Source organism: Netta rufina, assembly GCF_964035555.1.
Source record: "Netta rufina genome assembly, chromosome: 4".
Classification (NCBI taxonomy): domain Eukaryota; kingdom Metazoa; phylum Chordata; class Aves; order Anseriformes; family Anatidae; genus Netta; species Netta rufina.
This window is the reverse complement of record NC_140127.1, coordinates 37,196,034-37,208,189: the sequence shown is the minus strand read 5'-3', so window position 1 is coordinate 37,208,189 and position 12,156 is coordinate 37,196,034. Positions and strand designations below refer to the sequence as shown.

The following is a 12,156-nucleotide window of genomic DNA, read 5'->3' as shown; positions in this document are numbered from 1 at the left end:
ATACTCCAGACAATAAAACGAGGGGAGATTTTTCTCTCTCAGTTGTTTTACCCTTTGAACTACCCTGAGCGATTTCCTCCTGCGCAGTGACTGTTTGTAAGCGGCTGTCGTGTCGCCCACAAGAGCCCAAGTTGTACACATTCAGCAAAACCGTAAATCAAGGGTAGGGACAGCACAAAGCTGCGCTCCCCCGCCACATCTCCTGCACCTGCTCCTTTAGGGCAACACCACCGGGGATGGATGCAGACCTCGCTGTGCAAGACCCTGTACAAACAGGGAACAAAGTCTGCACCCCCAACGAGATTACGACTGAAGTCTGAGACCTAAAAGAGCAGCTGAAGCCACAGGGCTGGTTTTGTTCTCGCTGTGCCTTCACGCAGGCAGAGCCGCCTGGCTGCATTTCAACTTTTTCCATGGCAGAAAAATGGCTGTAATTTTGCACTCATTTTAAAAAGCCGGGCTATTTTGTTTCCTTTGTTGTGGTGCCGAGAAGCACTGCAATTCCCCACCTGTTGTTGCTCCTTATTGCTCACTCGAGCTCCCTCCCCTACACACACCCTGCTCGCACGCGGAAGCGGCCAGAACCATGGGGGACTTCACCTTGCTGGCCGCTGTCTCCCTTCTCTCTGCCTTCCAGCAAAGTAAGATTTGCGGGGCTGCAGGGCTGGGGCTTGGGGAGGTTTCCGCCGATTCTGGATGTTTTGTGGTGACAAACCGGTTGTCCTGTAACTTTAATTCCTGGCACCTCCTAAGTCGCTTCTCACTGGGGCACTGTTTGCCCTCTCTGTAGCCCAAGAGGGAGTTGGCTCCGTGGGACAGATTACTTTTCCCCGTGGGGAAAAGTAATTTATTTTCAGTTCTGTTTTGTTTGCTGACTCTTTGGAATCGTGCTATTGTGAGAGCTCGCAACTAGCTGTGAAGTTACCCAACAGCCACATTGTGTCTTGGTTTCGATTCTTATTTAGGCAGCTGTGCAACCCAAAACCTCAAAAAGTGAGAGTAAATTTGTCAAATCAAGTACACCACCGCTGGACTGAAAGCACTGCACAAACTGTTGCCTGGAATAGCCAGACACACACTAAGTATCGGAAAGGGAAGAGGAAAGCAAACCTTTACACCAGGCAGCAAGAACAGGAGGTGTTCTGCAGTACATCCTCCTCATTACAAGTCTATTTGGATCTTAAAGAAAAGTTTTGTCCCCTGCTGATATACCTCGAGAATCAAGGACCAGGAAAGAAGCAGGCAAATCTGCAGTGCTCTTTTTGATGGGCATCTCTCACGTAGCTGTGGTAGCATTTTTACTTCTTGTATTTAATTTCTTCTATATATGTTGATTCATATAGTTGTGTTTACATCAGGAATCATGATGATGTCTGAAGGCATTTGCAGTATACTAGGATGCGATTAAGAGCAAGTGAAAAGTAATCGCTTTATCTTTTTTCCAAATACCTACAGCACTGCAACTTAATGAATGCGATGTGATTGTTTGTTCTGAAAGCCTCAGCTGCTGAAGTAACACTTGCACCTTAGCAGGAAAAAAAAATAGCCTGAGAACGTGACCCCTTCTAGGTTAAAAAAAAAAAAAAAGTCCAATGCAACAGAAAGCAAATAGAAAGCACTTTTTTTGTAAAAAGAATTTACATTCTTTTTCTGTCATTAGATCAGCTGCAACACACTTTTGTGATCTGCACAAAACATTGCTATTTCTGGCTGCTGGCAGTATCTACCATCAACTTCTGTGAAAGCTCAACTTGCCTGCCTTAACTTTTAATGTAGAAGTGTTAGGAGTTAAAAACAAAACCACACATTATCTGGGAGCCCAGTGCATTTTGAAAACACAGTGAAATGTGCAGATATCAAAAGGGGAAAGGGAGGTAGAAAATACATTTTTTCTTGTGATGTTTAGTCCATATTAGTTACTCTAGTTAAAAATCACTGAAAAGCCAGGATCACCTGGATTTTGATTTATGCGTTGGGCAGTCCAACATCAAGCCCAGAGAGAAACCTTTGTAAGAACCTGATCTGCTAATCTGATTTAAATCACAGTGCGGTTTAGTTTTAGCATGGATAAACCAACACAGATCAACTATCGTGAGTTCAGCTGAACGCTGTGAAGCTGATAGTGCAAGCATGTGCTATAACCAGCTCATGTAAGGGATGGGATGCAGTGCAGAGCGTGACCAATTGCTGCGAACAAAACGCAACACGCACAGTGCTTAGTGCTCTGGTTGCTCCTCCGTTTCTTCTGCTGAGCCTCTGGTCCTGAGCAAGGAAGCTGCTAACGGGCAAGACCACCTCTCTGAAGCAGTGCTCAAGTCAGGTTTCACTTAACCATCATCAGAGATACAGAAAGACAAGGTTTTGCGTCTCAGAACCATGAGTTATTCAAAGATTTATTTAAGTTGCAAATTAGCATGCACTATCATATACCATGATAAAAGTATCAGCCTCTCTACAGGCTTGAACACAAAATATTTGAGTAATGTTCCTTGAAAGCCTGATTTGTCCTGCATTTTTGGTGTAAAGATATTAACACAGTAACTGTAAATGCCACCTGAAAATGAAAGCAGAAAAAAAAAAAGGCCAGCAAAGGCCAGTTGTAGATGCTTTGTAACTACCACAGGCATGTCATTTAGCCAGCTAGAATTGAACACGTCAATGGAGGGGAAGGAAAAGGCTGGGGAAATCTTTACTTCCTCCTGCTGCAATGCTTTCTGGCGTGCTCACAACAGCAGCTCCAGTGGGCGGGCAGCAGAGCTGTCCCATTGCTTTATTATTTATTTCAGCCCTTGTTCAAACAACCACAGAACTCACGCTTGGGGCTACATCACTGTTTTCCTTTCACTGGGATGGAACTGAAAAGCAGGCTGCATTCAGGGAACAAGAAATACAGCAACAATTTCTCCCCCTCAGCTCTTTTTAAGTCCCTGGCTGGTACCTGTCCTGTTCCACACATGGGGTTCACCTTTTCTTCTCAGGTGACAGGCATGCCTCTGCTCCCCCAGCTTGCACATGCGATCTCTGCCCCCCAGACAAGCTCCTTGCTGAGCAGGCAACACCAAGGGCAGCCTGCGGGATGGCTGAGGCCAGGGTTGCACCACGGCCTTGGGGATTTGCTTTGGTTAGTCGTGCTGAACAAACAGGAACAGTTTGGCCCCTGCACTGCCTTAATCTCCTTGTTTTCCTCAGTGGGCTTATTCCGTCCAGCACCCTTTCAAGGCTTTTTTTATTTTGAGCTAATTTGGATGCAGTGAGTTGCCTTAGTTCCTCAGCAGGAAAAAAAAAAAAAAAAAAAAAAAAAAAAAAAAAAGAGGCCCAGACTGGTTGTAAGGCTTCTTGTAGGGCTCAGTGCAGGCAAAAAAAAAAAAAAAGAAGGAACACATTGCTGGGTAAAAATGCCTTTGCTGCAAGACACTCAGACTCACCTACCACTTCTGGCTGATGAGCCAGGCAGCATTTGCCAGACACAAAACAACAACAACAACGCTTTCGGGAGTGGCAGAAGCCAAAAAGCAACTTCAGTGTTTTCCAGGAAAACACTTCTAAAAGAACTCCTGTGCTCCTGTGAGTCTCGGTCTCCAGCAAGCACGCTCCCCAGCCTCCCCACCACCACGCTTCCCCCCTGGAAGTGCTGCAGGGTGGCACACTGGGATGAATCAGGCACAACAAGGAGCGTGGGTGGGAGCGGAGGAGGGCTCGCTGGGTACAAATACAATGAGAGGTGCTGTAGCGAGGTGCTCTGGAGGGAAAGGCTACGAGTAATTACTTACATGTGGAGAGGACAGAAGGAAAGATACATTTTCGGGAGAAGGTAAAGATGTAAGATGTGCACAGAGCAGCACCACTGATATCCCTAGCTGCGTTTTAATGCCACTCTTCTCTGAAGGGAAAACAGAAGGCATGCTCTGGGCTTGCCTGTTAGACAGTCTTTTTAGTGAGCTCAGGTGGGTGTCTTGTTCCTAGATCCAAATAAAGTTAAGGTAAAAGTAGAGCAAAAGTTTCTCACACAAGGTGGCTATGACATGGCTTGGAAAACAACTCCAGGTACCCAGAAACATTTAAAGTCAAACAGGTGAGGACCACTAGCACTGAAATGGCAATTTTTCCCCTTCCTCACAAGTAAGTTACTCCTGAAGGCAAGACCAGAACTTCTGTAAGGAAAAAATAGTTTCTCTAGCATCCGTCTATTTCCATCAGATGAAGCAGAAAGAACAGAAGAACAATGATTGCTATTAAAAAACGTAAAACAGATGTGTTAGAAACTCAAATGAGCTGTCTTTTTTTTTTTCCCCCCCAAAAAAGAGGAAGCGTGTGATCCCTGAGCCTTCATATTTGCTTACAGGTCATTTTGCTTGGCTGGTGGGGAGATCAAGGATGAAGCACAAGGTCATGCCCCCAGCTGTCACTGGAGCTCCAGAGTTTGACAGAACATTTCGTGCACAGTAAGTCCTGACATCATGAAGATGATGGCAGTGAATAACAATTCAGCCCAGAAGATAACCAAAAACACTATCTTAAGATATTACCTTTTTTGTTGCATCCTTTGCTCAGGAAATGAAAAAATAATGAAGAGAACACTTTTGAAATGGCTCAGCTATTATCTTAATGATAACAGGGTACATTCAGCTCGTTTAACACAGTTCAAGTTCTGATGAAACCAGGCAATCGGATTATCCAAACCTAAGTAAGGGCGAGGAACTAATTGCCTGTAACTTCCAGAACTCAGATGTTCTGGATCTAGCAAACCATGCTGCGAGTTCTTGGCCTGTGGCTATCACACAACACATGGAAGGCAGCAGCACAGACAGCCAGCAGATAACTGTGAGGCAGCCTGTTCACAATGACAACATGCTCCTAAAAGGCTTCAGCTGGTGATTAGCTAATGACCATTCACAAATATATGTAACATGGTGTTATTTCAAACAATGCCTTCTGATGCAACTGTAGTTGTACTGGGTGACAACAACAACAAGATGTAGAATATATTAAATATTAGATAACAGAGCGACAGACACAGAAGGTTGCCTAATTCATTAACAAGAAGCTCATTCAGAACAACCAAGAAAAGAGGTCCCAACAAAATACTGGCATGAAAACTGATGAAGTTAACAAATAAAACCCCTATTGTCCTAACCACACGAAGATCCATCACATGCTGCCTACGCCTGGTAGCACTTCATAAAGGCACTGGCCTCAGCAGAGCAATCCACGCTGCCCACACACAGCTCCATGCTTCCTCTCACAGCCCTGGGAACGCTGACCCACACAAGTTGCATGCAGAATACAGAGGAAAGCGATCAACATCACATCCACGTGCTTGAAATCCTGCCTGCCCTTGCTGCACAGGCACTTGAGTTAGGATCCTTGGTAAGCGTTTCCATGTAGCCAGGATACAGATCCTTGCTTAGGTTTAAATATACAGAAAATAATTGAAATAGTTTATATTTGTATTGAGATTACAAAGAAGGGAATTTTTAAGAGTGCCTAATTCCGGCTTGACTGTGCTCCCACTAGATTCAATAGCATTAACTTTAGTGAGAAGAAAATCATGTCAAAGCTGATTCCCCTTGAAAAATCCCACCCATCGTTCTTTTCCAGAGTAACATTTTTTCCAATTTATTCTGCAGACAAAACTGCGTGGAGTTTTATCCAATATTCCTGACTGTCCTCTGGATCACAGGGTGGTTTTTTAACCAAGGTAAACAGTTCTTGTTTTTCTCTTGGACTGAGAAGTTTTACTTAAGTTTCTAAAATTAGTTTTATCAGGAGGTACATTATTTGTAGACATCTTTTTGCCTTCCTTTCACTTCTTACCTTACTCCAGGCTTCCTGAAGGAATGCTCAGTGCACTGAAATCCCCAATTAGTCATGCCTTTTCACACAGCCCCACCAGCTTTTACTGTTCTCTGCAAGCCAAGGAGCCATGGTACATGGCATATTTTTCATTCACAGAAAATCCACTGAAGATTTTCTGGGTGAATCATTCAGAAAAGCAGCTCCCAGATGTTTTCCACTAACACTTATTTGTGCATTACGGGACAATCCTCACAGGACATCAAGCACAGCTATCATCCTTGGGAGGACACAGCCCGAGAAGGTTCAGGTCAGAGCACTCAGCCCTGTGGCTGGACCCCTGACTGAAGGAGATGAAGCTCGAGCCAGCTAACTGGTGGGATTTTACATCCCAGATGAGCCACACCACCGCTGGGCTGTGACTTGTTCGTTTGCTCTGTGACTTTGCACTGAAGCAGCAACATCACCAGCCATAGTTACTGCACTTCAGCTACGCAAGGAGACTCATGAAAACCTGTTTTGCCTTCCCAAGCACCTAAGCAGGCTGGCATTTCTGTCCAAGCGTTCTGAACTCTTGCTTTGGTGCAGGGGCAAAGGGAATGCAGCTATATGGGATTCCAGTGTAAATCCAGAGTAGCTCCACTTAGCTCAACAAACTGGATGGGAGATGGTACACGTGCTCCTAGACAGACACTTGAATCAAGGAAGGCACGCGTTGCCATACATAAGAAGAGGACTGCATTGGTCGCCCTTTTAAGTAATTTTTTCAGCTGGGCATCTCCCATAGGTACGCTAAGAGGAGCTAATCCAGACCAGAGTAACAGCTGTCCTCTGTAACACTCCGGCAGTTTGAGAGGACATAAGCAGCTTCGCCAGCACTGCGTAGTCCTGGATAACGCGAGTGACCCGCACACCCCGCTCCATCTATCAGGCGGAGGTAGCTTCATGTTTTCCCACAGGGAGGTCAGAAAGCTAACATTCACTACAGCTTTCTCTCGTGTCCTTGGATAAAAGCTGCTATATAAATGCAAAGCGGGTTATTAACAACATAAATAAGAAACTCTTTTCCAAAACAAATACTCCCCTTAAACATGAACTGCCATAACAATACAGAATGACAGCTGGGTCAAGCCACGGTGCTCCGACCCACTGTTCTGCCCCTGGGACAGCCACCGAGCTGGGCTGGGGGTAACATTCCTGTCAGGTCTTCAGAGCGATTTATAGGGAATGCTGTTAGATTTTTTGGACAGGCCTGCAGCCCACCCCTACAAGCAACCCCCTGACAAAAGCCTCCTGCAGTGAATGTTGAATACTCGCATCTCCTTCAAATGCTTTTCCTCAGCGTGGCTTCCTAGGGTATGAGGAGCTATGAAGAGCCCCCGGAGACATGCGAGTAGAAAACATAAGCAAAGCAACTGTCTGTGATCCTCATTTTCTTTCCCGTTAATCTTTTCTTTCTTAGAAGTAGCTGCAGTTCTGGGCCTGTTGTACATGTTCGCCCGCTACAAGTACTTCCACGGTTACGCGCAGTCAGTGAAAGGCAGGTAAGGAGTCACCTCTGCCAGCAGGTTAACAGCTCCGGGCTGCGCTCTGAAGCTGGGCAGGGAGCCAAGGACTGGCAGAGAAAAGTGACTGTAATTGAATGCAACATGTGTGAAGTGCCAGCAAGAGCTCTGAGGCGCAGACCCTGGGGGAAGCAGGCTGGCTGTTACAGCGGGAGCCTAGGTTAAGAGGTGCTCGTGCTCCGGGTCACAAGGGGGAAAGGTTTGATGCCTGCCTCGTGGGTGCCTGCTTTGTGCTGAGCATGTTGGCACCTGGGCTCAGAGAAGGTTGAAAACAGGAGCAGTTTTGCAGCTCAGGATGGATGTGGGATGGGGAGACTGCTTGGGCAAGGCACACACAGTAGCAGCCTGCCTGCTGTTTTCATTTTTCCTCAAGTTGTCACATTAAGACCTTTACTCTAGCCACATAATTGCACTAAGTGAAGCAAACATCTGCCCTTGTAGGCTGATGAACTTTTACCACACAGATAAGAGACACAGCTCCAGATAAGCATAAGTTAATGAGTGTAAGCGTACAGCATCTGGTACTATGGACCCTGCTACAACAGACACTGGCAGAACAGCCCTCCAGTGCACAAGCACACATAAAAACACACGGTTTATTTCTTGTTTCATGGAAGCCACTGTCCTGCCTTATGTGTTCTGACCTAAGGCTCCTCTTACAACACATAACAATCATGAGAAGAGGCTAGCACAATACATGCTTGTCATAAAAGCAAAAGTCTTGGACTCTATGCTTCTAGAGAGAGATGCAAAACAATCAGACTGCAAACAGCACTTTTTGGGTAGTGAGTAGCCCTGCAGCAGCAAAGGCTGGGCTGTGGGGCTACTTTCCACAGTTTGTATACAGATGTTGTCAGTCTCTTCATGACAGCCTCCACCAATCCCTTACCCTCTTTTGAGGAGCTGTTGCTTAAGAATGAAGCTCTTTTCCAGAGCTTTTTTCTTTTTTTAAAATATACAGAGATAACTCTTTATCTCCTAGTAAGAGATGCAGTGAGCACCAACCAGAAGATCAGCAACTATAAAGGAAATCTGGGGAACAGAGCCCTCAAAATAAGTGGGAAAAAGACAGCAGAAGGGATTAGATAAATCAAGAAGATAAGAAGTCCTTCATTTAAAAAAAGCTTTAAGAAATCTTTCCCATGATTTATTTCATCACTGTAGGCCCTAGAGATTCATCCTGCCAAGAAAGCCTAAGAACAGTGGTTGGCTTCATTATTAGACTTTACACTTTGGTGAAACCCTGATTTCTTTGCATTGGACAGAGGGTGCTGACAGTCAGTGTGGCAGCCCTGGGAAATGGCTTTGCTTGTGCTAACCCCCAGCAGGTGCTTCTGCACCAGTCAGGCATGCAGGACTGTGCCCCAGCACACACCATGTGCCTCCAGCAGGCCTTGCAGCACAAAGGTAATCAGCCTGCACACCAAATCTCAACTGCAATCACCAACTGCAGGCGTGGCAGTTAAAGACAAACCTGCCCACGTGGCCTGAGCTCAAGGAGCTGGTTATGACACATGTAAGTGTACCAGGCTACATGAATTGCAGTTCAGTTTTGCCAAGGCTGGATTTCTAAGCACATGAGAGCTAAGTGCACCTTCTACTTGGTTTCTGCACCGGACAGGCCCTCACCATTGAGCTGCATCCCTTTCATTCCCTCCAGCTGGCTCCAAGAGATGATTAGAAGGCTAGGCTCAAGACTTTTTTCCATGCTCTTCTGACACTGAGAACATCTCATACTTCACCATTTTCTCATTTGCATTTAGACATTGTGTGTACTGAAAAGCTACACGTCAAGACTTTAGACACCAGTGGGGTTCTGCAGGTATGCATATAGGGAGCTATAAACAGAAGGCTGATGAGTTCCTCTGACCTCCCTCCTACGCTTATGAGATGGGATTGTCACCGTAGACTTTTCCTTGCCTGCAGAGGCCAGTCCAGCAGCAACTCCCACAACATATCTACTGGACTAGAGCCTGCACCGAGGCAGCTAAGACTGAGCCCAACAGAGTGTGCAGAAGAAGGCTCCTGTTGTCATGTGCCTGTCAACACCTCTGCTTCAGGGCTGAGGTGCTCTCTCAGACTCCTGTGGGGTAGTTTGACATTTCAGAGTCATAGAACGGTTTGGGTTGGAAGGGACCTTAAAAGCCACCTAGTTCCAACCCCTGCCATGGGCAGGGGCACCTCCGACTAGACCAGGTTGTTCCAAGCCCCATGATGGGGCATCCACAGCTTCTCTGGGCAACCTGGTTCAGTATCTCACTGCCCTCAGAGTAAAGAATTTCTACCTTATATCTAATCTAAATCCATCTTCTTTCCAGTTTAAAACCCCTACCCCTTGTCCTATCACTGCAAGCCCTTTTAAAAGAACTCTCACCCCATCCTTCTTGCAAAGCCCCTTGAAGTATCAGAAGGCCACTATAAGGTTTCCCCAGAACCTTCTCATCTCCATGCTGAACAACCCCAACTCCCTCAGCCTGTCTTTGTAGGAGAGGCGCTCCAGCCCTCTGATCATCTTTGTGGCTCTATTCTGGATCTGCTGTAACAGGTCTGCATCTTTCTTGTGCTGGGGGCCCCAGACCTGGATGCAGTACTCCAGGTGGGGTGGGAGAGTGTCTCAAGAGAAGAATAGAAGAAGGGACTCACCTCCCTCAACCTGCTGGCCAGGCTTCTTCTGATGAAGTTATTTTGGTACAGATAAACTAATCTGACCCCCATCCCCAATGAGTGTCCTAATAGCCAAGTTTCAGGATCACACCCTTCCTTCCCAGTTCAAAAATCCATCTTCAAGGCAGAGTAATAACAAAACCAGACCTCCCAGCTCAGTGGAGAATCTGACCGACAGGTGCTGATACAAGAGACATGCACACCTCTTTCTCCTCCAGCCCTGACATCTTCCCTCCCACACTCCTAAATCTAATGTTGCAGTGAGGTGCTCATGCTGGCTTGTGGCTCTCCCTATAGGTGCTCACATTATGTGATGAGGTAGGTCATCATGGAACAAGATCCCAACTTCACATGAATATGTAGAAACACTGGGTGGGGGAAGAGCTTCCCTGTAGACATTATTAGGAGTCTTCCCCTAGCAAAAGTCACATGTGGGAAAGGTTAATTACCAAAACACTCAAAGTAAGTAATGATCCTCTCTGAATGTAAAGAGCTTTTCTTAACTGAGTTGGGCAAGCAGCAAGTTTCACTGTAAACACACCACGTACAGTTTGTAACACTATTTTTCTTTCTACTTCTAGGTTAACAGGTTTTTATTTGAATTTGATAGTTCTGACTTGCTTGATAACCCTGGGTGCAGCTGGGATTGTCAACAGCTTTCTGGATGAATACCTGAACTTCAGAATCATGAAGAAATTAAGTAAAATGTTCTGAAGACTATTTTAAAAAGAGAAGATAAGTAGATAATGCAGATGGTTTCCCTGGACACAACAAAGATAAGGTGCATGTGAATAAAGTATCCCAACTCTGTACTAGCACCCCATTGCAGTGTAAAATGCATGCTTTTTCTGAGCCGTTTATGCTTTCTTTCTTCCCTGTGCTGTTGAAGAAGAGTCATAAAGACAGATTGGCATGTCACATCTGCATTTTCAACTACATGCTCTGATTTCCCATACAGTATTGTAAACTCTAAACAAATTACATAGGGAATTTATGGTTTTAGCTCTAAGAAACTTAGTTCCAACTGGCACTGCAAGCAAGAGCCCATCTTACCCAGCATCCTTCGGCCTTCTCAGTGCCTCCAGTGTAGTCCTCCTTCACTCCTCTTCATTTTCACCAGCAGTGCCATCCGTTCTGCACAAATGTAAGAAAGTGATTTGATGCACTATGCTGCTGCAAGGTCCCAGCTTTGCAAGTATATCCAATCCCACTGCAGGAGGCTGCTTAAGCATATACTGAAACACTGCTTTCTTCTGCAAGACATTGAAAGCTGCACTTGACCCTACACTTCTGCGAAGGCCTTTTGATTTTATACACACATTTACAGTTCAGCACATGCTCAAACACCGTTCTGGTAGAAGTGGGGCCCTCCTGTAGGCAGATCCCAGCTCTCACACAAAGCCTCTCAAGACAGGCTGTCCCCACAATGTGCCACTTGCAGGAGGGAGACCCAGCCCAGACAAAGAGAAGGCACAGATGCTCAGCTAACAATTGGGTCTCCTTCATTGTCTCCCAGGAGGGCACAGATGGCTGGGGTGTGGGAAAGATTAAACCAATGTCCCAGCATGGCCAAAGTCCTAGGAAACAAAGTGACAATGAAAAGCAAACTGACTATGAAAACAGCTTTCTGCTAAGAGAGGGGGGGAAGTCATGGCTTAGCACCAAGGGCTTAGAGTGTGCTGATGACAAATTTAAACTGTGTAGAAGAACAGAGATGCAAAGACCATAACTGACTGTCTTGGTAGCTCCTGATAATTCAAACTACACAGGGAATGCTGAATATACTCATGCCAGCTACAGCCAGCAAGCTGAAGCCTTCCCTGCTATGCCTCTGAATATAGAATTTGACCAAAAATGCTAACCATGTTTACAGCTCTGTTCAGGCAGACCTGTATGGAGAACACAGTCTTTCTAAAAGTCTGCTAGGGTTGATAACATGAGCACAAAATAATTGAGTGTGGGATCAGGTTCCTAATAATCTTCCACATGGAAAGAAAAACAGATACATTGCATGTGCAGAAGCTGGCACTTCACAGTCACTCTAACATGATTAAGGGGCATAACTTAGTACCTGTGTGTGGTAAAGGCCAAAGTAGCATTAGAAACAATAAAGGAAAGAAGTAGATAGGTGTAA

General features: G+C 45.6%; 1 protein-coding gene across 1 annotated transcript; it reads left to right on the top strand.

Moving 5' to 3' along the window:
* Positions 1-574: 574 nt before the first annotated feature.
* On the top strand, positions 575-10,736 carry MGST2 (microsomal glutathione S-transferase 2; the record flags this gene model as incomplete). The annotated part of the gene is made up of 5 exons (XM_084285444.1): positions 575-641; positions 4,343-4,442; positions 5,628-5,698; positions 7,256-7,337; positions 10,604-10,736. The coding sequence occupies exons 1-5, from the start codon at positions 587-589 to the stop codon at positions 10,734-10,736; spliced, it is 441 nt and encodes a 146-aa protein (XP_084141570.1). The 5' UTR covers positions 575-586.
* Positions 10,737-12,156: the final 1,420 nt, after the last annotated feature.